This window comes from Clupea harengus, unplaced genomic scaffold, assembly GCF_900700415.2.
Source record: "Clupea harengus unplaced genomic scaffold, Ch_v2.0.2, whole genome shotgun sequence".
Taxonomy (NCBI): domain Eukaryota; kingdom Metazoa; phylum Chordata; class Actinopteri; order Clupeiformes; family Clupeidae; genus Clupea; species Clupea harengus.
In genome coordinates, this window is record NW_024879852.1 from 1,281 (window position 1) to 27,310 (window position 26,030).

At 40.4% G+C, this 26,030-nt stretch overlaps 1 protein-coding gene and 2 pseudogenes across 2 annotated transcripts; 2 read left to right on the forward strand and 1 right to left on the reverse strand.

The window, feature by feature from the left end:
• The first annotated feature begins 8,444 nt into the window (after positions 1 to 8,444).
• LOC122130529 lies at positions 8,445 to 10,040 on the forward strand (annotated as a pseudogene).
• A 135-nt stretch (positions 10,041 to 10,175) lies between these two features.
• LOC122130530 overlaps positions 10,176 to 26,030 on the forward strand; it is a 41,278-nt pseudogene continuing 25,423 nt past the window's right edge.
• LOC116219342 lies at positions 20,272 to 24,390 on the reverse strand. Of its 2 annotated transcripts, XM_042705239.1 has the most exons (6): positions 24,351 to 24,390; positions 23,499 to 23,606; positions 22,395 to 23,361; positions 22,011 to 22,163; positions 21,814 to 21,903; positions 20,272 to 21,606 (listed from the first exon to the last, which is right to left on the reverse strand). In XM_042705239.1, the coding sequence occupies exons 3-6, from the start codon at positions 23,358 to 23,360 to the stop codon at positions 21,280 to 21,282; spliced, it is 1,536 nt and encodes a 511-aa protein (XP_042561173.1). In that variant the 5' UTR covers position 23,361; positions 23,499 to 23,606; positions 24,351 to 24,390; the 3' UTR covers positions 20,272 to 21,279. The 2 variants fall into 2 exon arrangements, with proteins under 2 accessions (XP_042561173.1, XP_042561172.1); XM_042705238.1 differs by lacking the exon at positions 24,351 to 24,390 and having other exon boundaries at positions 23,499 to 23,897.

Here is a 26,030-nt window from a genome sequence, read left to right on the forward strand (position 1 = left end):
TGATATTTCCCGGCATGACCTCACTCTCGGTTAGTAAGTAGTTATTATTATATGGCTCTTCAGAATGTTCCAAAAAGTTCCGTTGATTTGAATGGGCCACCCCAACATTCGCAGGTCTGTTATTTTTGTTTATAAAACAATTGGGTTCTATTGAATTATTTGGCTGTTTCTGATTGGACGAGAGACGTTCCATGAGTTGGAATATCCCAGGACATCCCAACTCGGACTTTTCACAGCTAATAATAAATCACTCCGCGATGAAACATTCTATAGCACGTTGATACAATTAAGCGATAACCGTTAATTCAAAGTTCTTATAATTCCAAAAGACGTTGACAATGGAACTATTTTTTTGTTGCGGAGAAACAATGGCGAAATAAACATGTTTTAATCAATAACTTCGTGTTTAAATGTTAATTGGTTGACTATAAAATTGTTTTATAAAAGCAATATAGTACGAGTGCAAGTGGGGTAGGTAAGGGATATTCCCACGGGTGTTGTTGCCTGCGCCACTCGGCCTCCGGCCTCGTGGCTACGGCCGAACACCACCCGTGGGAATATCTCTTACCTACCCCACTCGCACTCGTACTATATTGCTTAAATAATGACTATTTTTGGTGACCTCGGTCTAATCAATCATAGCAAATAAGCTCACTAAAGCATGCCATCCATATTTAAAGTTAACAGCTAGATAGCTTTTATCAGTGCCTGCCAAGTGTGCTTTATTCGGTGTTTGCGATGCATGTCTGTTGGCTTTTAGCTAGATCGATACATCTGCTACAGCCTGCCCCAGCTCAGCACACCGAGGACACCAAACATTTTTTAAAGATGTAGATGCAATTTCCCGCATTCTGGTGCATTTTTAGGTAAAACATGATCTCTCTCTTTCATTGTTTTTCCTTGGTCGGCATGGTCTGACTACTATTATGTCCGGGTAGACTGGGTAAACCCAGCCTGATCTGCAATCTTAAATAAGATTTGAGCTTGGTCTGGTGATAGCCAGGATAATGTTTTGGTGTAATTTGAATTTGGTGCACAGAGGACAGTCGTTAGAAAAACTAGCATGTTAGCTAACGTTAACGCCAGATTAGCTCACGGTTGTTAAAAAATAAACCACCTTCATTGTTTTTGTAGCTACTTGAAAAAATAATCCTGGTCATCGCTTTCTGCCCGAAACAGACGCCTAGGTCTGAACACGGCCAAAAGCACAACATATTTCAGACCCAGAATAAGAAATCAACAAATGCTGTTCCACTTGTAGTTGTAGGTAAATAGCTTGCTTATCTAGCTATAATCATAATGTTTGCAGAATGATCTTTGTGACTTGCTATTATAGCCAGAGAATGTCTCATAAGGGTGCTTTGGCCACTAAAGGGAAAACTTGGGCAACTCTGACTTACTTTCCTCTTCCTCGAAAAAACCCTCCTTATGTCCATCTCGTCTGTGGAACAGCTAGTGCGACACTTTGATCAAAGAGTATGGGAGTTGAATCTGGTGCGTGATGAGGCTGTATGTTATGTGTAGGAAACCAGGAAAACGCGGAGTGGATTTCTATTGCTATATTTCCCCCTACTGATAAAGTGGGATTTAAAACGGATTTGATTGTGAAGCAATGGAAAGAACGCTGGACTAGTAGACCAGTCATGCACTAATATTTTGATGGCAAATGTGGCGGGGTCCAAACGACTTTTTTTTTAAAGTGAGGGGGACGTGACCCTCCCAAGTTATATTGTGGCGACGCCCATACGGCCAGGCATGTCTGTGTATAGTTCCTGCCAATCAGAAGAGTCTTTGCATTGTTTCTGCCAACCAGACGGGTCTTCGCATCCTTCCTGCAATGTTTCCTGCACACTAGACGGACTGCTACACCACCGATTCACAGCCAGGGGTCTCTGCCTCAGGGCTGCCAGCCAGAGAGGTCGCCACATCACCATTGCAGCCACCCAGTGGGGGCCACTGATGCCCGGGGGTCTTCCATATTGCTGCCACTGACCAGAGGGGGCTGCGGCATTGCCATGACAGCCCGGAGTCCACTGCATCGTTACTGACAGTCGGGGCTCTCTTTCCTGCTGCAATGGCATTCCTGCTGCTCGCCTTAGGGTCAGGAGGCCACAGCCCTACCAGCACATTCCAGCCTAAACGTTTCAGAGACAGTTGCTCCTGAAAGGACTGTATCCTCTGCTCTCCACCATGCCATGAGCTTGTGACAAGTGCTGGGTTTGTGGTGGTGCTGGGAGCGACTTGTCTTGGTCGTCTCCCCACAACCCTAAGGGACACATAACAGAGAGGGACGGTGATCTGTGTGGTATGCAGGGCTGTTGTGTTTCAGGTATGGTGGGTTCACCCATAACTCTGAGTGTGTAGTAGCTATAGGGTGTAATGTATTTATATGTTATGGTCAGCGTGTATCTTTTGTTAGCGATTAGGAGTCTGTGTGTTATGTGTAATGCCTTGTGTATTTTCCTCGTGTATTAGCGTCTTTGTCTTTGAAATTCATCCACATTTGTTTGGAGACATTGGACTAACTCTAAATGATTTTTCCATACTGTAGAGACTGTGTTTTCATGTTTCTTTAGTGGTTATGATGATTCTTGCTCAGTGTATGAACAAGTTTGACTGTTGCTGATGATAAGTAAATGTGTTTAAAAATGAACTCAACTTAGAGATGGCATGGCAGTCAGAGCACATACTCATCTGTAGTGACGATCACACACACAGGTGCTTCACCCATTGATTGTCACTACAGATGAGTATGTGCTCTGACTGCCATGCCATCGAGCCTGGCACATCGTCACACTGACCTCACCTTCGAGAAGCGCACCCTTGCGCTTCACGCACACAGGTATTCCTCGCACATCCACCAACTGTACTTCTCCCATCCAGAGAGCCCCACACAGGGGTCAACCTACCTGGGGTTCTGTGAGAAGGTGAATTCTCCCCCTCCTCACCGTGGCAAGAAGGGATGGTGCCCTTTAAGACTTTTGGACTCCCCCACCATAATGGTTGGGTCTGGGCTCCCCTGTGTCCATGGTAGACCTAATTAAGCCCAAGTGGCTGTGCCCTATTTAAAGGGTGCCTCATTTTTATGTGGGAGAGAGACTGTTTGTTAGAGGCAGGAGAGCACTGACAAAGAGAGGTATGAAGATAAAACACTTCCCTGTTTACCGGTGTGAAGGAAGGGTTTTGTGTCTAGTTGTGTGGACACTGTGTCTTTGTGCTTTGTTGGTGTGTCTTGTATATTGGGTCTGTTTTTGTGTGCTTGTTTTGTTTGCTTTGTTTGGTACGGCTAGTATATGTACTTAGCTTCGGGCTTATTGCCTGGGCCTAGTTTGGGGCCTGGCTTGGGCCTTGAGAGGGTGCCGGAATTTGGGCCTAATCGGCCAAGCAGGTGCCTAGGCTGCCAGGTTACTTAAGTCCCGGTGAGTACGGCCTGTATCTGTGATCTGTTTGATTTATATGTGTTTATGTTGTGTGCACTGTGTTGGGGTTGACAGTCCCCCTGTAAATAAATATATAGTATATATATTTTTTATCAAAACCACCATCTCCTGCACTGTATTTCCACTACACCAGTCATTCTCAAAGTGTGGTCCGCCAGTGCCCCGTAATGGTCCGCGACGGCCAAAAGTATATTATTGCGACAATTCTAACATACAACTCCGAACGAAGAGAACACAGTCAGTAGTAGCCTAATCTATTAAAGAGTTGCCTAATCTATTAACAAGGTCATGGATTGGTGGCTTAAGACAGGGACAATGAAAAGAAAATTAAATGAGAAAGCCTCTGACACAGACAACGAGAAGGTGCAACGGCGAGATGGTTCAGCCGCATCAAACAGCGTTTTTTTCTCCGGCTACAGAGACAGCAAGATGATAACTATATTCTGTGTTGTGTGACGTTGGATAATGACAACTCTTAATTATGAAAAGTTGACTACTAGGATGGCTATATTAATGCCAGTCGGCTAGCCTACTGTTGGTAGTGAATTACTGCGGTCACATGGTAGGTATGCGCATCGTTGTGTTTATTGGTTGTGTTGTGTGATACATTGGTGTGTCTGAGTGTGTGATGGGAGTATGAGGCTGTGAGCGAACTATAGTTTGTAACATAACCAAGTCACGCATGGAGCAGGGTTCCAGATGCTTTGCCTAGCGCATTGTCATATCTATAACTAGCCTACCGGTAAGTAAAAAAGGAGAGCCCACCCGCGAAAATCATGTGCCGCTAATACTTGTCTGGCGCCAGTTCTGGGTAGGAGGCCTGTTGTTCCGGGGATATACTATTTAGTTAGATGGTCCGTGAGTTTTTTTTTATTGGCTAAGTGGTCCTTGGTCTGAAAAAGTTTGAGAAACACTGCACTACATCACCAAGTCCAGTCGCCTCATCCCTAAAAGAACGTGGGGTGACCGTCCGGTCCCTCACAGGGTCCCTCACACAGTTTTACAGGTACGCCTCCGATGACCTGACAAGCGATCACATCATCACATTACCACTGCACGTATCACTACATCGCTGATTAAAAAAGTGAAATCTCAATAAAGACAATTTACATTTCATCAATGAGTTAATCACCAGTAGAATATACAAGTAATATGATCATAAATCAATGGGTGCTTGGAAGTTTTCACCCTACCCCTCATACACAGTTGACCTATGGACTACTGCTGCCTTTCCACAAGTCTTCAGGTGCCACAGGAATCACAGCACTGTTGGAAGACCACCCGACCTGAAGAGCGCACCTTGACATGCTGCTTCCACCTCTTTTTGCCTACATAGGATGCAGGATGCCCCCGCCCCACCCAAATGTAAGTGCAAAATAAGCTTGACAGCAGACCCAGGCCTACTGTGGAATATTCAACACCATGGTACGTCAACCAGACTCATTCACAAACATTATACAATATACAGGCTTGTAGGAAATCATATCACATAAGTAGCCAAGCCTATTAACTCAAAAGTTAATAATCACTTCCAAAGTGTCATGTCAAAATAATGAGTGTGCGCACGTTATGATGAGATGATAATGATGAGAGACAGCAGGTTAAGGAATGTATGCTGTACACGAAAGCAAAGGTTGCTTGCATGTTCGTAGGCATGTAGTGTTTTGCAACAAAGTAAATTATTGCCATTGTCTATATTACTGAATGTATGATGAGCTCCTCGTATTCCCAGCTATCCCACAAAATATTAACATCCAGCTTGGTTCATCTTCATTGAACCCAACTAAATATGCACAAAACCTTGGAGTTATATTTGATGACCAACTGAATTTCTCTAAGCATGTAGTCTTGCCAGTTCACACTCTATAAAATTCGGAAGATCAGACCCTATCTCACTCAATATTCTATACAACTTATTGTGCAGGCCTTGGTTATGTCTAAACTAGACTATTGTAATTCAATTTTAACCGGCCTGCCTGCATGTATATTGAGATTGTTGCAGATGATTCAGAATAGAGGAATGGTCAGAATAGAGGAATGGTCTTTGATCAACCATAGAGGAATGGTCTTTGAACAACCATAGATCCTCTGCTGGTCACCCTTCACTGGTTCCCTATAGCTGCTAGAATTTCATTTAAATCCCTCAGTCTGGCCAATAGGACAGCCACTGGAACGGCACCATCCTATTTAAAAGCTTTGGTTCAGCTCGATTCCCACTCTTGACCACTTCACTACTCTGATGAGCAGTTGCTGTCTTTGTCGTGTGGAAACAGGTGTAAATTGTCAAAAATACCTCTCTGCGCTTACAGGTTAAAAACGTTTCTGTCTGTCTAATTAATTCATTAATTAATTAACCTGTTAGGCTAGTATTACTGCCTTTTTTATAGTTTTTTTTTTATATTTGTCTGTTTTCTAATATCTTTTTAATATTGTGTTAGTCAAAAGTGTCTGCTAAATACTATATCCATAACCATGATGTGCACAAAACGTCTTTGGTCTGATACATTCTGTGGGTCAGGAAGTCACAGAAGGTGTTCCCTAACATAGGCCTAAATGGTGTGAAGAGCGATTGGCTGCACCCTTTTCTTCATTTAAGAAGACATTGAACAGGTTCTAGGTCTCCCAAAGAAAGCCAAAGTCGCTCTCTGGCTGGTCTGAGGTGAAAAGGTGAAACTTGAAGAACTGAATTTTAATTGCGAGCGCTCACCAGATATCTTTCACAGCGATAAGTGTAGCAACGACGCTGAACAGCTTATTGGAACTGTATTGTTACGTCATCCAGAATTTTTTTCCCAGCCAGGACCAAAATTCCTGTGACAATTCCATTAACCATTATAAGGTTAATTAAATGTAACAACACTCTAAACATCACGTGATTTATTGCAATATGTCAACAGCTCAATAAACCTGTGCGACACATACAAATACAAGCAATAAAAACGGCAACTGCCTGAAAGGCTTTCCCCGGTGAAGGTAAAATATAAATAGTGTATAAATAGTGTCACGAGGCCATGACAGTGAAGTGAAGGTGGGGAATTTGTTTAGTTTTTTGTATTTGATTTCTTCTTTTTAAATATTTAATCTTTTCAGTGTAGGAGCCTATAGCTTGTGTTTTTAATTTCTTGGACAAGCTAAAAATGTGGATTAGTAAACAAGATTTGAAGGAAATTATAACACAAATGTCAGTACACCACTTTGGAAAGTTTTTTTTTTAAAAAGATTTGTTTTTGGGCTTTTTGCCTTTAATCAGATAGGACCGTGAAGGTTTGGACAGGAAATGAGTAGGAGAGAAGAGGTGGGGAGTGGGATCGGGAAATGACAGCGGGTTGGATTCGGGCCTGTCCCCGTGGGAGTTCAAGCCTGTATATGCTCGGGGCTAATGCTTGCGCCACAGTGCCTCCAGCCACTTTGGAAAGTTGCCCTGAAATTGAATAGCTCTGCCCCTGCCAAAAAGGCCTTGACCATGTCATGTATGTGTGTGTGGTATAAAATAATACAGTACATTAACAGTTGTAAGGGTATTCTTTTTTTAATTAAAGAATATGCAGGCCTACCTACATAAATGGACCAGATTAGGTAGACTCAAAAGTATCACAAGTTAGATTTAAATCACATAATTAACGTATGGGTGCTGCTCATTTAATAACATGTATAAGTAAACTTGTTAGTTTATCAATGTGTAAAAACAAAATGACACAAGTCCTAATCAACAGCTAAAATATACATCAGAGTTTGCCTAATTTTTGGAAGCAATGCACCAATATAATCAATATTACAGGTTAATAATATAATATATTTAATACTATTAATAAATAGGTCAATACCATAAAGGACCAAATTAGGTAGACTCAAAAGTATCACAAGTTAGATCTACATCACATAATTAAAGTAGGGGTGCTGCTCATTTAATAACATGGATGGCATGCTTGACGTGATGTTTAAATATATCAAACCATTCCAATCCTTCCTTATTTGGATCCTGCTTAGTTTGCAGATGGTCACAATATAAGGACCTGGAGGAACAGAGAGGTTCACAGAGACTAGGGGGTTCCAGTGCACAGTAAGTTGTTTCCTGCTTGATTAATCAGGGAGGAGCTGTACAGCAACTGCATGATGAACTCTAATATTCTCTGAAACATGGGAGAGCTGGATCGGCTTGGCCGTGAAATCTGTAAAGTTTTTACTATTTGCATTTATATATAATATATTGTCTGACCTCTTACTCCCATCATTTTAGACTATTTGACGGTTCTGGACATTTCATCTGGTCCTGGAAAGAACAGGTAGGTTTATCTGCTTTTGTAACCGACTATCTATTCAGTAACTTAAATTACCTTTTCAAATAATAGCAAGCAAGCCAAACGGCTACCAAAGAAAACATATGCCTATAGTTCTGAATACCCTTTCCAGTTCAGTCAAAACATTCTTTTTCAATCAAATGGGGTTGCATAGGTATGCATATTTTCCACATTTGGTCCTTAAATCCAAATCTATGGGCTGTACACAGTCTTTAGCTGGACAGTTATCACCTATTCTGGCTTTGTAGCTACTTTTATTCAAAGGTTAAATCTCCTTTGACCAGGCTTCAGTGAGGTCCTATGAAGACATCACTTAAAATAAAAAAAATACTATAAGAGAAGAGACAATGCACTCAGCTTAAACATTTTTGATACCTACTTTCAGATCTGCGTATATGTCTTTCTTCCTTTTTTGGATTTTTTGAAAAAGACTGCACTCACACATACATCTTGATGAAAGACAAAGACAACATTTTAAATCCGCTAAATAATAATCCAACACACTTTTATTTATTTACTTCACTACCCCACGCCCGTAGGGTGCATTTTGAATAGCAAGATACCCATGGTTTAATATGATTACCTGTTTCCCACATTAGATACATTGTAAATATTTACGGTTGCTCTTGACTGCCTCATACACAGTCACTACAAAAAAACAAAAAACAAACATCCAGTTGTGTTGTTAGTTTGTTTACTTATTTCAGATATGCTATGTTGCAAGGATGAATTATGTTTCTTACAGTCCGTGGTTGTAATCTTTCTTATTACAAAATTACATGTTCATGCCTCTTCTTCCAACAGTAAACCTCAACCATGGGGGACAGCGACATGGCCACTTATGGCAAGGCTGCCATTTACCTCCGTAAGCCTGAGAGGGAGAGGCTTGAGGCCCAAACCAAGCCCTTTGATGCAAAGTCAGCTTGTTATGTAGTTGACAAGGAGGAGTTGTACCTGAAGGCTAAAATCAAGAGTAAAGATGGTGCCAAAGTCACCGTTGAACTGCTTGAATCCAAGGAGGTATGTTAGCAAGGCTCTTAGTTAAGAACATTATTGACTAGTTCCATTAAACAGAAAGGTTCTTGACTATATCTCTCTATATTGTCCATTTGTTTTAGGAAAGAGTCGTCAAGGAGGAGGATGTCCACCCCATGAATCCTCCCAAGTTTGACAAGATTGAGGACATGGCCATGATGACCCACCTCAATGAAGCCTCTGTCCTGTATAACCTCAAAGAGCGTTATGCTGCATGGATGATCTACGTAAGCTTTATGCTTTCTCAGAGATAAAAACTATGTTAAAAATAAAACAGCTGTAATACCAATCCCCTTTATTTCCTCATTCTAGACCTACTCTGGACTTTTCTGTGCCACTGTGAACCCCTACAAGTGGCTCCCTGTGTATGACCAAGCAGTGGTGGAGGCCTACAGAGGCAAAAAGCGTATGGAGGCCCCACCCCACATTTTCTCTGTCTCTGACAATGCCTTTCAGTTCATGCTCCAAGGTAAGCATTCAATTTAAAAGCCACTAAATAATAAGATTGAATTACATATTTGTTCATGAACTAATTAAAAAAAGTGATTTATCTAAAATTGCATTTGTCCCACAGACAGGGAGAACCAGTCTGTTCTGATTACGTAAGTGTCAATGCATGAGTTGAAACTTTGCATCATTTTCTCTGTTACCTAGTGGCACACACAATTCTTATCCGAAAAATTTCAATATCTTATGTTTAATCTAGCGGAGAATCTGGTGCTGGCAAGACTGTGAACACCAAACGGTCATCCAGTACTTTGCAACAATTGCAGTCAGTGGTGGTGACAAGAAAAAGGAGGCAGTGCCTGGAAAGATGCAGGTCAGACCCCTTACACATTTATGTGCTAATTATCATAAAGCAACACAAACATTCTCTTCATAACAACATATTCTTTGAATGTTTCTTCTACTTGCAGGGCTCTCTTGAAGACCAGATTATTGCTGCTAACCCACTGTTGGAGGCTTATGGTAATGCCAAGACTGTGAGGAATGACAACTCTTCCCATTTTGTAAGTTAACTTCTTATTTAAACTCTGGCCTCAGTTCTGTGGTTATTAATAAGATACAATTACTTAGGATATAATTTTGTCTAAAACAGGGAAAATTCATCAGAATTCACTTTGGCACAACTGGAAAACTGGCTAAAGCTGATATTGAGACTTGTAAGTATAATTATCCTGTGTATATACAAATTTTACATTATTGCTGCCTTCATTTTTTCAAGTTAAAATATATTCTTCCCCACCTAAACATTCCAGCTTCCTGATGAGAGAGGCTACCACATCTTCTTCCAGATGATGACCAACCACAAGCCTGAGATTATTGGTAGGGTTATTATTTTCAACCAACAATCAAAAAACATTACATGTCATTATTAATTTGCAACAACAAATTATTGTTTTCCCCCTCTACAGAAATGTGCCTCATCACAAGCAACCCCTATGACTTTCCCATGTGCAGTCAGGGTCAGATCACTGTGGCCAGCATTGATGACAATGAAGAGTTGGACGCCACAGATGTGAGATATCCATGAGTTTTTCTTCTGGACAATGAATACAATGATAATGACATTCTTAAAAACACTAATGATTAAAAATAATGATGCGCTTAAACTTCATTTATGCATGTAGTTGCAGGATGCCATTGACATCCTGGGTTTCACTGCAGAGGAGAAAGTCACCATTTACAAACTGACTGGTGCTGTGCTCCATCATGGCAATTTGAAATTCAAGCAGAAGCAGCGTGAGGAGCAGGCTGAGCCTGATGGCACTGAGGGTAGGTTTAAAAACTCTACTGAACTTGGGTCTGTCACGGAACAAACAGACTTCAAGATTTGGATACTTGGAACAGAGTTTATTGCAAACGGAGACAGCCAGGAACACACAGGACAGACAACAGGTTGCAGACACAGAGATGCTGATACGAACACAGAGAGGCTGCGGGAGAATCCTCAACAACACAGTCTCAGCCCTCGGAAGGGCGCAGGCGCGTAGCTCTGCTGGGCACTGGTGGCACTCGCGATCTAATCGCCGAACTAAATAAAGCAGAGGCAACCTCTGAACGAACAAACTATAAAAGAACAAGCCGTTGCGGCAAACAAAACACGAGTCACACTCGGCAAGACACTTAACCAAACTAGAACTAAGTTTATACTCAAAACAGGAACTAAGGAGAGTAACTAAACTGAAACAAACAATGACGGAAGAGAACGTAATCCTTCGGAAAGTCAGGTCGCGGGAAATCCAATGTAAGTGCTTCCGTTGAAGTGCGATACCAGACACCTGAGTGAAGGGAGTGTGAGGTATATGTAAGGGCTGTGACAGGTGTGGGTGATTATGAACCTGGTGAATGTAAACGCGGTGCAGGTGAGTGAGGCTACAGGTGTACGTGATCAGTATTCCGGTGAGTGAAGCGAGAGAGTGGAACAGGTGTATGTGCTTGTGTAATTGGGGACCATGGTTGTTATGGTGATGGCGCCTCGTATGGCTGCCTAGGTGTGTTGGTGCACACTTCTATGTTTGTTTTTAGTCTCTAATTAATATTTAATTCTGTTTTTTTGCGAATCAACTCGGATTATTGTGTTGTATTGTCAGCCACTGTATTGTTTTGAGTCTTTAATTCTGTTTATTACGACTCAACTTGGATTTTTTTCCTTATTTTCTTATTTTGTTATTGTGTTGCTATGGCGATAATAATAATATCGCGGATTATTTTCACGAGAGAAGAGCTACTAAATATCAGGGACTCAACACCATCTGTTTTATGTCCCAACTTTCTCGCCTCTTCCGTGGATTTATCAGACCTACAAATCAAAGGCCTTGGACACACAGTGAGACGGAGACGGAGAGGTAAACGCGCTGGAGCCCTGGTGCGCTTTAGGAGGAGAGGCATTCGGTCGCCTCTACCGAGTATACTCCTCTCCAACGTCCGCTCACTTAGCAACAAAATGGATGAACTGTGCCTTCTCATCAGGTCTAGCAGGGACTTTTCCCTTTCTTCCGTTTTGTGCTTCACGGAGACGTGGCTGTGTGGATTAATACCGGACTCTGCGCTGCAGCTGGCAGGCTTCCAACTCTTCAGAGCGGACCGCCACACAGAACTTTCCGGCAAGACGAAAGGTGGAGGAATCTGTTTCTACACTAACAGTGGCTGGTGCAAGGATGTGACAGTGATTCAAGAGTACTGTTCTCCTGATCTGGAATCTTTTTTTATCAACTGTAAACCATTCTACTCCCCCCGTGAGTTCGTTTCATTCATTCTGGTCGGTGTTTACATTCCACCGCAAGCCAACGTGCAGGTTGCACAGCGCATGCTCGCCGACCAGATACTGTGTGTGGAGAGGACTAACCCGGACTCCTTAGTTATTGTCCTCGGCGACTTTAACAAAGGAAATCTCACCCGCGAACTCCCCAAATACAGACAATATATTAAATGCCCGACCAGAGAGGAGAACATTCTGGATCACTGCTACACCACAGTTAGCAGTGCCTATCATGCCGTCCCCCGGGCTGCACTGGGACACTCTGACCACGTCATGGTCCATTTGATCCCTGCATACAGGCAGAAATTAAAACTCTGCAAACCTGTTGTGAGGACATCTAAGCAGTGGACCAGTGAAGCTGTGGAGGATCTTCAGGCGTGCTTGGACTGTACTGATTGGGATGTCTTCAGGACCGCTACCAACAGTCTGGATGAGTACACAGAAGCTGTGACATCATATATCAGCTTCTGTGAGGACAGCTGTTTACCATCACGCACCAGGGTGAGTTATAACAACGACAAACCCTGGTTCACAGCTAAACTCAGAAAGTTAAGGTTGGAGAAGGAAGAGGCATTCAGGAGTGGGGACAGAGACAGGTTTATTGACACAAAATACATGTTTAGCAAGGAGGTGCGAGATGCTAAACGTCTTTACTCTGAGAAACTCCAACACCAGTTCTCAGCCAACGACTCTGCTTCTGTCTGGAAAGGGCTTAGGCAGATAACAAACTTTAAGCCTAGAGCCCCCCACTCCACTAACGACCCACGCCTGGCCAATGACTTGAACGAGTTTTACTGTCGCTTCGAAAGACAATGGGACAGTCCTGATACCATCCCCTGTGACACCACCCACCAGCTCCAGCCCATCAGCTTCACCTTCCCCACCACAACAGAGGCCTACGCCTCTCCACAGCTGCCCACCTCAGAGCACCCCCCCTTCTCCCCCACCACAGTGACGACTCTATCCATTATGGAGAGGGACGTCTTCAGACTCTTTAGGAGACAGAACCCCCGCAAAGCAACCGGGCCAGACTCTGTCTCTCCATCCATCCTAAAGCACTGTGCTGAACAGCTGTCACCGGTGTTTACAGACATTTTTAACTCCTCACTGAAGTCATGCCACGTACCAGCCTGTTTCAAAACCTCGACCATCATCCCCGTCCCCAAAAAAACAAAGATCAGTGGACTTAATGACTACAGACCCGTTGCTCTGACCTCTGTTGTGATGAAGTCATTTGAGCGGCTTGTGTTGCGGCATCTCAAAGCCATCACTGACCCTCTACTGGATCCCCTCCAGTTTGCCTACAGAGCTAACAGGTCTGTAGACGATGCAGTAAACATGGCCCTTCACTCCATCCTCCAGCACCTGGACACCTCAGGAACCTATGCCAGGATCCTGTTTGTGGACTTCAGCTCTGCCTTCAATACTATCATCCCGGCTCTGCTACAGGACAAGCTTCTCCGGCTGAGTGTGCCTGACTCCATCTGCAGGTGGATCACAGACTTCCTGTCTGACCGGAGGCAGCACGTGCGGCTGGGAAAACATGTCTCTGACCCCCGGACCATCAGCACCGGTTCCCCTCAAGGCTGCGTTCTTTCCCCTCTTCTCTTCTCCCTGTACACCAACAGCTGCACCTCCAGTCACCAGTCCGTCAAGCTCCTCAAGTTCGCGGACGACACCACCCTCATTGGGCTCATCTCTGGTGGTGATGAGTCTGCCTACAGGTGGGAGATTGACCATCTGGTGACCTGGTGTGGACAGAACAATCTGGAGCTCAACGCACTGAAAACAGTGGAGATGGTTGTCGATTTCAGGAAGAACCCAGCCCCTCCCAACCCCATCACCCTGAGTGACGCCCCAGTTGACAGTGTGGAGTCCATCCGCTTCCTGGGCACCATCATCTCCCAGGACCTCAAGTGGGAGCTAAACATCATCTCCCTCACCAAAAAGGCACATCAGAGGATGTACTTCCTGCGGCAGCTGAAGAAATTCAACCTGCCAAAGGCAATGATGATGAACTTTTACACCTCCATCATTGAGTCCATCCTCACCTCCTCCATCACCATCTGGTACGCTGCTGCCACTGCCAAAGACAAAAGCAGACTGCAGCGTGTCATTCATTCTGCGGAGAAGGTGATTGGCTGCAATTTGCCATCTCTCCAGGATTTGTATGCATCCAGGACCCTGAGGCGTGCAGGGAAGATTATGGCTGATCCCTCCCACCCTGGACACAAACTCCTTGTGCCACTCCCCTCCGGCAGAAGGCTGCGGTCCATCAGGACCAAAACCTCACGCCACCTGAGCAGCTTCTTCCCGTCTGCGGTTGGCCTCATCAACAAGGCCCGGGACCCCCGCCCCCCAACACGGACTCTAATCCCTTTTTTGCACACTCCTGCTGTAACCTAATATGTGTATTGTTTATTGTTTATTGTGTATGTTTATTGTTTGCACCATTGTACCACAAAGAATTCCTCGTAGGTGAAAACCTACTTGGCAGTAAAAACCTTTCTGATTCTGATTCTGATTCTGATTCTGAATGCAGCTGATGAGCGTGCAGCTGGGAGAGTTAATGAGCTGAAGGGGGCGTGGCCGGAGCGGAGCTCCGCAGGAACCTGACAGGGTCAGTTCTAGTGATAACTACTAGGTAGTCTTATTTATTGAAGTAATTTCTTTAAAAGATAGATCAGCCTGTATATTAACTTCAAGTTGTACTTTTCCTCTGATTATAGTTATTAATATATTATATTTATTACCTACACTGCAAAAAATCAGCCTTCAAAAACAAGAAAAAAAAGTAAAAAAATGGTGTATATATCACTTAAAATAAGCTAAATTATCTGCCAACAGAACAGGAAGATTTGACTTACCAAGACTTTGTAAAAAAGGCAAAAATATCTAGCCTCAAATAACCCAAATATATCTTAAAACTAGTGTGGCCAGACTAAAGACAAGTACATTTGTCAAAATATTTAAGAATAATTTTCTCAATATGTAGGAAAACGTGCTTATATTCACTAAATGCTAGCACCATCATATTGAAATGAGGCTACATGCTAGGCAATGTATCTTGAAATCAGTACAGCTACACCAAAAACAAGTACATTTGCCTATATACCAAAATATTTAAGAATTATTTTCTAAATATGTAGGAAAATGTGATTATATTCAGCAAATGATAGCACCATCATCTTGAAATGAGTCAACATGCTAGGCAATTTATCTTGAAATCAGTACAGTTACACTAAAACAAGTACATTTGCCTATATACCCAAAATATTTAAGAATTATTTTCTCAATATGTAGAAAAAGGTTCTTATATTCAGCAGATGCTAGCACCATCATCTTGAAATGAGTCTACATGCTAGGCAATTTATCTTGAAATCAGTACAGCTACACTAAAACAAGTACATTTGCCTATATACCCAAAATATTTAAGAATTATTTTCTCAATATGTAGAAAAAGGTGCTTAAATTCAGCAGATGCTAGCACCATCATCTTGAAATGAGTCTACATACTAGGCAATTTATCTTGAAATCAGTACAGCTACACTAAAACAAGTACATTTGCCTAAATACAAAAAAATGTAAGAATTATTTTCTCAAAATGTAAAAAAAATTGCTTATATTCAGCAAATGATAGCACCATCATCTTGAAATGAGGCTATATGCTAGGCAATTTATCTTGAAATCAGTAAAGCTACTCTAAAAACAAGTGCATTTGCCTAAATACAAAAAAAATTAAGAATTATTTTCTCGAAATGTAGAAAAATGTGCTTATATTTAGCAGATGCTAGCACCATCATCTTGAAATGATGCTATATGCTAGGCAATTTATCTTGAAATCAGTACAGCTACACTTAAAACAAGTACATTTGCCTAGATGCCCAAAATATATAAGAATTATTTTCTCAATATGTTGGAAAATGTGCTTATATTCAGCAAATGCTAGCACCATCATCTTGAAATAAGGCTATATGTTAGGCAATTTATCTTGAAATCAGTAAAGCTACAATAAAAACAAGTGCATTTGCCTAGATACTGTAAGAATTATTTTCTCAATATCTAGGACAATTTGCTTAAATTCAGCGATCTTTTTTATTTCTAATTATTATTTTTCAAGCTTTATTTTTTCGGCTTTTTTGCCTTTACTCAGATAGGACAGTAGAGCGAGACAGGAAGCGAGCTGGAGGGAGGGATTGAGAAATGACCGCAAGTCGGACTCGAACCTGAACTTACCTGTATCCCCATCTTACCCATTCATGGTGCAGGGTTGCTGCCGCTTGTGCCACAGCTCCATCCCTAAAACAGTCATCTGTTGAGGATATTGCCATTTGTTTTGGAGAGTTTTGAAGTCAATGCATATGTGCAATTGATCATTGAGATAATAGAGACCGCAGTGTTACACCTAAACAGCATTATGTGATTCATTTGCCATCAGAGATCAAATCATTGGGTCCAATGGTCAGACATATGTGTATGTGGTTCGAGTCTTAACATTGTTTCTTTAAACAATGGGCATCTAAGCTAAAATTCAAGTACATTTGTCTTGATTCTGACTTTGACAAAGCAGTTTTGTACTTGCCAGTGGTGATGACACTAGTTCCACGCACTAACTTGCTCAGAACCAATAATAAAATATCAGTAACAGGTTATAGTACCGTATTAAGATACACCATCTTAGTAAGATGAAATATCTTAAATCAAGGCAGTATATACTTGTTTTTTGTTTGACAAGATATTTCTTCCTACCGGGTAAGAGCATTTGACTTAAAAACTCTCCAAAACAAATGGCAATATCCTCAACAGATGACTGTTTTAGGGATGGAGCTGTGGCGCAAGCGGCAGCAACCCTGCACCATGAATGGGCAAGATGGGAACACATAGACTTCAGGTTCGAGTCTGACTTGCGGTCATTTCTCAATCCCTCCCTCCAGCTCGCTTCCTGTCTCTACCTACTGTTCTATCTGAGTAAAGGCAAAAAAGCCGAAAAAATAAATCTTAAAAATAAAAAAACTAAATTAAAGCAATTTGTCCTAGATATTGAGATTTTTTTTTTACCGTATCTAGGCAAATGTACTTGTTTTTAGGGTAGCTTTACTGATTTCAGGATAAATTGCCTAACATATAGCCTTATTTCAAGATGATGGTGCTAGCATTTGCTGAATAAAAGCCCATTTTCCAACATATTGAGAAAATTATTCTAAAATATTTTGACAAATGTACTTGTTTTTAGTCTGGCCACACTAGTTTTAAGATATGTTTGGGTTCTTTGAGGCTAGATATTTGTACTTGTTTTACAAACTCTTGGTAAGTCAAATCTTCCTGTTCTGTTGGCAGATAATTTAGCTTATTTTAAGTGATATATGCCCCATTTTTTTTAACTTTTTTTTCTTGTTTTTGAAGGCTGATTTTTTGCAGTGTAGGAAGAAATATCTTGTCAGACAAAAAAACAAGTATATATTGCCTTGATTTAAGATATTTCATCTTACTAAGATGGTGTATCTTAATAAGGTACTATAACTTGATACTGAGATTTTATTACTGGTTCTGAGCAAAAAAAATCGCTGAATTTCAGCAAATTGTCCTAGATATTGAGAAAATAATTCTTACGGTATCTAAGCAAATGTTCTTGTTATTAGTGTAGCTTTACTGATTTCAAGATAAATTGCCTAACACATTATCTACATTTCGAGAAAATAATTCTGAATTTTTTTTGTATTTAGGCAAATGTACTTGTTTTTAGAGTAGCTTTACTGATTGCAAGATAAATTGCCTAGCATATAGCCTCATTTCAAGATGATGGAACTATCATTTGCTGAATATAAGCACATTTTTCTACATTTCGGGAAAATAATTCTTAAGTTTTTTTTTATTGAGGCATATGTGCTTGTTTTTAGTGTAGCTGTACTGATTTCAAGCTAAATTGCCTAGCATATAGCTTCATTTCAAGATGATGGTCCTAGCATTTGCTGAATATAATTACATTTTTCTACATTTTGAGAAAATAATTCTTATATTTCTTTGTATTTAGGCAAATATACTTGTTTTTAGTGTAGCTTTACTGATTTCAAGATAAATTGCCTAGCATATAGCCTTATTTCAAGATGATGGTGCTAGGATTTGCTGAATTTAAGCACATTTTCCTACATATTGAGAAAATAATTCTTAAATCTTTTGGGTATAAAGGCAAATGTACTTGTTTTAGTGTAGCTGTACTGATTTCAAGCTAAATTGCCTAGCATATAGCTTCATTTCAAGATGATGGTCCTAGCATTTGCTGAATATAACTACATTTTTCTACATTTTGAGAAAATAATTCTTACATTTCTTTGTATTTAGGCAAATATACTTGTTATTAATATTGCTTTACAGATTTCAAGATAAATTGCCTGGCACGTAGACTCATTTCAAGATGATAGTGCTAGCATTTGCTGAATTTAAGCACATATTCCTACTTATTGAGAAAAGAATTCTTAAATCTTTTGGGTATATAGGCAAATGTACTAGTTTTTAGTGTAGATGTACTGATTTCAAGATAAATTGCCTAGCATATAGCCTCATTTCGAGATCATGGTCCTAGCATTTGCTGAATATAATTACATTTTTCTACATTTTGAGTAAATAATTCTTACATTTTTTTTTGTATTTAGGCAAATATACTTGTTATTAATGTTGCTTTACAGATTTCAAGATAAATAGCCTGGCATTTAGACTCATTTCAAGATGATGGTGCTAGCATTTGCTGAATATAAGCACGTTTTCCTCATTCACTTTAACCTGCTGAAGGATGATAAAGTCGGTTCTTAAAGCAAAAGTTTGACTTAGTTTAATACTGTCTTTGCACTGTATAGTATTTTGTCTACAGGAATACATAATTGCTGTGCTGTGCTGTGCTGTAAAACATTTTTTTATATATTTAGAGATCAGAAGGACAAGATGCTTGAAATAAGAAATTCTGACTTTGACAAAGCAGTTTTGTACTTATAATGCCTTATAATTATGGCAATTCTAGTTTCAAGCATTAACGTGCTCAGAACCAGTAATAAAATCTCAGTAACAAGTAATAAAACCTTATTAAGATAATTAAGGACTGAAACACTTGAAGCAAGTGAAATGCTCTAACATAAAAAATGCCTGGTAAGAAGAAATATCTTGTCAGACAAAACAAGCATATATTGCCTTGATTGAAGATATTTCATCTTACTAAGATTTCACTTTTTGCAGTGTACAACAGAAGCCTGTAAATATATCTACAATGTCATTCATTAGATATTTTTTAGTGGCGTCTCAATTTAGGTTAAGAATGACTTTCCTGGGTAAAATATTGATATAAATAACTCACTTAAACGCTTTGTTGTTTTAAGATGCTGACAAAGGCCTTACCTCCTGGGCCTGAACTCTGCTGATATGCTGCACTGTAAAAAAAAAATATGCCCTTTTAACTTAAAAAGGTTTGTTACCGCGCTGCCTTACATTTTTGAGTTAACTTGACAATAAAACGTATTTTGAAATAACTTTCCGTACTTAGTCAAGTCAACAAAAAATTGCTTCAGCTCTTGTTGTGTCAAAAAAAGGTAAGTAAGTTAACTTGACTAACTTGCATGTTGTTTCAGAATAAGAACACTAGTTTAATTAAATACTTAAAACTTGTTGTGTCAAAAAAGGTAAGAAAGTTAACTTGACTAACTTGCATACTGGTTCAAAATAAGAACACTAGTTGAATTAAATACTATGATGAGACACATTTCTTTTCTTTTCCATATTTATTAACATTCACTGCCTCTTCCATGTAGTTTAAACAAGGGAAATTATAAAAATTTCAGTGACAGGGAGCTATGAACACTGTAATAAACAGTAAAAAAAAACAGATACCAACATTCTCAAAGTCCACACATGGGAGCAAAGGGCACAAAACAATACAAAAGTGTCTGTGTAGTCTGAACCCCTGTACAATAAATGAGTGTAAAAAGGCAACAAAAAAGTCAGCTTGAAGTATTCAAAAAAATCATTTTAGGTTTTGCTGGTTTACTTCCAAAACGCATTCAAAATACACATTTGTCCAACTTGTTATGCCATTGTTGTAGACAACATGCTCAAGGCTTTGACGGCATAACAAGTTTGACAAATGTGTATTTTGAATGCGTTTTGGAAATAAACCAAGTACAACATATTAGTACACACATTCTCAAAATTTCTGATCTGAGGATGGAACAACCTATGCAGCCGCACTGCAGCTTATACTCCCAGAGAGCTTTTAGAGTGATGCTACAGATTGCATGCGTCCAGAAAGTTGAGCCTGATGCAGTATTTTCTAAGCGACACATAATGCATTGTGCACTGTGGTTTATGTTGACTTTTTGAAGTTTAGCACAGATTTGTTTATGTAGCTGCATTCATCATACCAGCCTGTAAAACAAACCTACTTAGAAACAGTGGGGGTAAATGCAGAGGTATTTTGCACTGAATACATTGAACTCAAATACCAGGCAGTGGAGAAAAATTGTGTTTCTCATTTTGTGAAGAGGAATGCTATACAATCTTAACCAACTAGGCTACTGTGGACGTAGTACTAAAGAGCATACAGCAGATTCAGTTCAGTTTTCAATAGTTTTCAATAACATGTCTGAATGTGTAAACAGTGAGATGTTACTGTTGATTATTTGTTACTACTTTCAGATAAAATGATGTTTTTTGTACTTGGCCAGTACTAGAGCCATTTGCCACATGAACTAAACAAGTTTTCATGAATCTGTATTCTCCCAGCAACACACATACATGCACGCACGCACGCACACGCACGCACGCACGCACGACGTACAATCATCAGAGGGCCTTCGGTGGAACAGGACTATTAGGGGACACCCTACTGCTTGCAACCTCTGGTGAACACAAAACATCCTCCTGGCAAATGAAGACAGTTTTTTTGTTTTTAACACGCGCACGCATCCCCCCCCCCCTCCAACCTGCTTTCAGGTGGTACACTGTAAAAAAAAATATGCCCTTTTAAGCATAGATAACATTCTCAAAGTCCACACATGGGAGCAAAGGGCACAAAACAATACAAAAGTGAATAAAGAAAACCTTCACTTTCGGGACCAAACCCATGTGCTACATTGCATAAAACAGAAAAACAAGTTGCCAAGAGCCATTTAAAGGGGCAAACAGTTTCCACTTTCAAAGTCCAAATATGAAAGCAAAAAAAATATCTGAAGACCAAGTCCAAATGCTAGGGGAGATTTCTGCACTACAACTTTTTGTAAAGCAGCCTGTTACGGAGACCATTAACACGTGAAGAGCAGCTACACCCTCCGACATTCAAGAAAAGCTTTTGCATTACTTCAAACGTATATTTGAGATGCTTTGGGTAGTCAACATTGAGCGCATACATCAGACCCATCATTAGTCCGAATGCCTTGGGAATATCAGAAATATTCATGACAGCCAGCTGTTCCTCCAAGACGAGACAAATGTCATTGGTCTCGATTGGGACCACATATCTGCCGATCTCTTCAGACACAATCAGGATCCCGACACTGGTTCCTTTCAAGGTATCTTCAACTGGATCAGTTGGCTGAAAAACAAAATCACCATGAAGCTAAATATTAAACTGATAACCAGGAAATGCTTTTATTATATTGCAGTTTGGAATACAAATACAGTATTTCAGTGTCTCATGCTATTCATGCTGCTTTTTCCATCTTTGGTTTGAATCTATCCTTCAATTCAAACAGTGGTTCCAAATCACACGTCAAGTCATTTGAGGAAGCTTTAAACCTACCTCACAGGTCTTAAGAAAGCTTGAGGGCTCTTCACGAAGGAAATGCGGCATGCCAAGTAAGACTGCTGTTCGCTTATTCTGATTGGAATCCTGAAATGCAAAAGCAAACACCGACACATGCAAACACACAGACAGTGTTAAAAAGAGAAAAGGCTATTTTCTCATCACAAAATGAAAGATACATGTGCAATACTTACATGAGCGTCCAGCCATCTAACAATGTCTTGGAGCTCTGCAATGTGATCCTTTTTTCTGAAAAGGTCAAGAAACCTGGGCAGATATTCATCAAGTCCACCAAAGAAGGAGCTCAGGAGATCAGTAGACATCAGACGGCTGAATTCCGCAAGGATCTTGATGCAGAATTAACAATGATTTAATTGTATACGCTCAACAGGTCATACTGGTAGTACCTGGTGACACTATGAAACAATAACAACTAACAGTACAGCAATGTAACAATTTTTAGTTTTCCTATGAACAGTGCTTTTAGTTTTTCCTGTGTTAACTGCTACTGTTAATTGGTATTATAATGTTGTCTGACACTTTGAATAAAAGCAGTGGGAGAGTGGGAAGCATAATACCTGTCTCTCCGAGAACAGTGCAGGCCATCTGGATTTGACCATACTCACAAGAGGCTCATCATCAACGATCTCCTTTCTTCTCAAAGCATAAGTGTTTGCCATGGCTGCATCAATTATCTTGTTGTTGGGATTCACCTTTTTAAATTCCATCAGAAGTGTCTTCCTGTCCTCTTCAAGGGAAGTAAAGGTGTCTTCATCAGGTATATCTGGAAGGAAGTTGGTTTCAGATCGCCTTGGCTTCTTGATCTTCCGCTTAGTTTTCCCATCTTCAAACATTCGAGTCTTGTTCACCAACACTGCTGTACACCCGGCAGCACGTAACTTGTGCCGATAATTGCCCATTTTAAAATTCAAACTGTACTTCCAGCAGTACCAGCCATCTGTGGACCCTACCTCTCTTAAACAGGGATGCTTTTCTACCAATGCTTTGGCAACTTCTTCAATTTGTACCTGTGATGGATATGCATCGATTCTGAACATCTCTCCAACAAGTCTGTCCAAGATTTCACTCTTGAGGCCCTTGAGGACCTCTATCCGGGAACCATCTTTGGCATATGCTTCATTTCCTCTCTTCAGCTTCAGTTCCACATCATAAGAGAAAGTTGGAATGCTAAAGGGCTCAGACCAGTTCTTCATCATATCAGGTGGGCTGGTTTCTGTAGATGATGAAGCAGATGACAGGCTGGCAGTGTCAAGGGTACTGCTGTCACTAACTGTCACCAAGTGTTGGTCAGGTGGCATCTTCTGGATTATTTTGAGGGTTGCTTTATCCTTGGGCAATTCTGTGGGACAGTTGAGGTTTATCAACTCATTCTGGAAGTCCGGATCTTCATACTGTATTACAAACTCATAACCCAGATTTAGCTTAGTCCTCAGAATCAACTTGAAGCCCTCCAGAGTCTCTGGGATTTCTTCTATCAACAGCCTCCTGATGTCATCTGGTGCCAAAACAACTCTGAGCAACATTCTGAAATGTGAAATCAAAGAATGATTAAAAAAAGAAAACAACAAGACATAATGACTGCAGTTAACCAAAGTCCATGGAGTGAGCAAGTAGACATGGTAGGAATAACATTATATTAAGTTAAAATATGTCCGGCATACCTTAATGAAGCAAAAAGGCTTTTGCTGTGACCAGCTGTCTTCCTTGAATGGTGTAGCAATATAATGGTTCGTAGTGGTTCAAATCTTCAGGTTCAACCAGAAGAAAACCTGCAGAAAGTGCTCTAAACAGTTCAAAAGAGCCTAAATGCTCAATATACACAGATTGAAAAGGTTCAATGATGAACATTGCCTTATCAGCCACAATGAGTAGTTTGACAATCTTTCCAAAATCAGGTAGTCCACTTGTGCTGCCAAATGAGACAAACATTCCTTCAGAATATGTGGTCCCATGTCGAGTAATTGTTGTTGTCAGACAAACAGACATAACATTTGTGTACTTCCTCTTAAGTGCCTGCTTTATACTGTTGTCCAAAATATCAGTACAGAGAGTAGAAGAACTGTGAAACCTCAAGGTTTGGCTTGAAAAGGCTGGGCAGCTCAAGGTAGTAGCCAAACATAAGTTGGTGTCTCTTGGCTAATGTCAATAAAATGTTTTTGAAATTGTTCACATCACGCACAACTTTTAAAAAAAAGCTGTGTTTACCCTCAAAACGGATGTACAGAAGTTCAAGAAAGGGACCAAAACAATGAATGAGATTTGGATAATGTTCGAGTAATGGTGTTTTGGTTTCAATGTGAAGTTAGGGAACACCTCTAACAACAGATTCCTGTGATCAGATATCTTGGATTCCAAAAAGCATATGGTTGGGGTAGTGAATACAGATAAGGAAATAAGTTCAACAATCAATTTCAAATCCAAAATGATACCCCATGTCTTATCATTTCAGGAACTAAATGACCAACCATAAGGGGAAGTAATCTGAGTAGTGACAAATTTTCGTGTCCGTTAACCTCCAATTGAGCCAGTTGTTTTAAACCTTTCTTGTATTTTTCTGTGGCACGGTTGGTTTTGTCTTTAAAACCTGTATGGAAAGTTTTGGATGGCATAATTAAGGTCATCAAGAGAAAAACAGCCCCTGCCAATTAAATCAGACCAAACACAAACTGAGCTCAACTAGGAACCACCCCCTCTAAAAGGTCATGTAGAACGTCGGGTGGGGAACCCTGTTGCTGAATGAAAGTGTTTTAAATTGTTTAAAACACAGTTAGCCTTTACACCCACAACGCTCTTCAGCTTTTTATCCCTACTCAGAGCCAAAACATTTTCGTCCACTGATGCTCTTGTACGAAGCGTGAATGACCCATCTTTCACTTGACTGGTCTGAAAATCCTTCCGGCTTCCTGAACAAAACCTACAGCATTTATCAACAATGAAGCATTCTTGGAAACCAGCCACGTGAATGAGCTGCTAAGTATCTGCTGATACAAAAGCAACTGTACCCTGAACACAGCCCCCTAATCTTTCTATGTATACACCTTTGGTTTCTAGTTGCTCAATGTCTCTAAGAAGTGGCTCTAGAACAGCAGAATATCCATATGTTTTCACATCAGAAGTATGACACAACAGAGCAAGATTGATTGATGTTAAGGATGACCTATAAAGAAGGGATAGGTTTGCCAAAACCCAGTAAACAGCACAAATCTTATGTTTTTTCTTTGAAGTACCTAAAGGGTTACACACCTCAAAATCATCAATATATAGCCCTAAGGCAATTCGGAACACACCTGCAGAGAAAAAAATGTTTTCTTGGAAATATTTCCCATCACGAAAACTTTTATAGAATCCACAATTTGACCCAACATCTTCGTCTAAGGCCTAGTCAAGGACATCATCCCTATTTAACAGCTCTGTCAGAACAGGTAAAAGCGGAACATGAACCTCTTTCCTGCCCTTTGCTGAATCCAAAAAGTACTCCACTGGCTCAATAATCTTAAAATTTTGCCTGAAAAAAGAAGCTCTCTTATGTTCTGTGCCCAATTCACCAGATTTTGACAAGAATGAAAGTGGCACTGACTTATCCAATGTATCCGCTATTAGTGTAAATGTTGATGGCTCTAAACTGATGTTGTGCTGGGAAAGTACTTGTTCTATGGACTTCTTGCTTAGTTCCCCAGTGAGCACACTAACCTCATAAAACTCATCAATGATTTCCTGAGTGGCTGTCTTTGAAACGTGAAGAAGCGTTTGCATGCGCCAAGAAAAGGGATGCCAATTTACGCTGCAAACACACCTCATCAGTAATTTCAACATTTTCTAAAACATCTGCAACAGGCTCATTGAAAACTAAGCAAATCTGTATTGTCCTGAGCTTCCTCACCATTCTCACATAATGGTTGCGTACCAACTCAAGTCTTAAATTCTTTATGCCAGCAGAACTGTGATAACGACTAAGATGTCCTGTAAAGGTGGAATATACAGTTGATTGAAATGAGCAATCCTGGTAAGGGCACTTCACGGTTTCCTTATTTTTCAGATGGCTACGCAAATGTGATAAATACTGTTTAAGGTTACAATGTTCACAAAAGCTGCACAATGCACAGAGTATTTGAAAAGTCAGTGGATCTGAAGACCCTTTCTCCTGCTGTTTTCCATGTTGCTTGAATAAATGTCTGTTAAGGTCAACTTGCCTT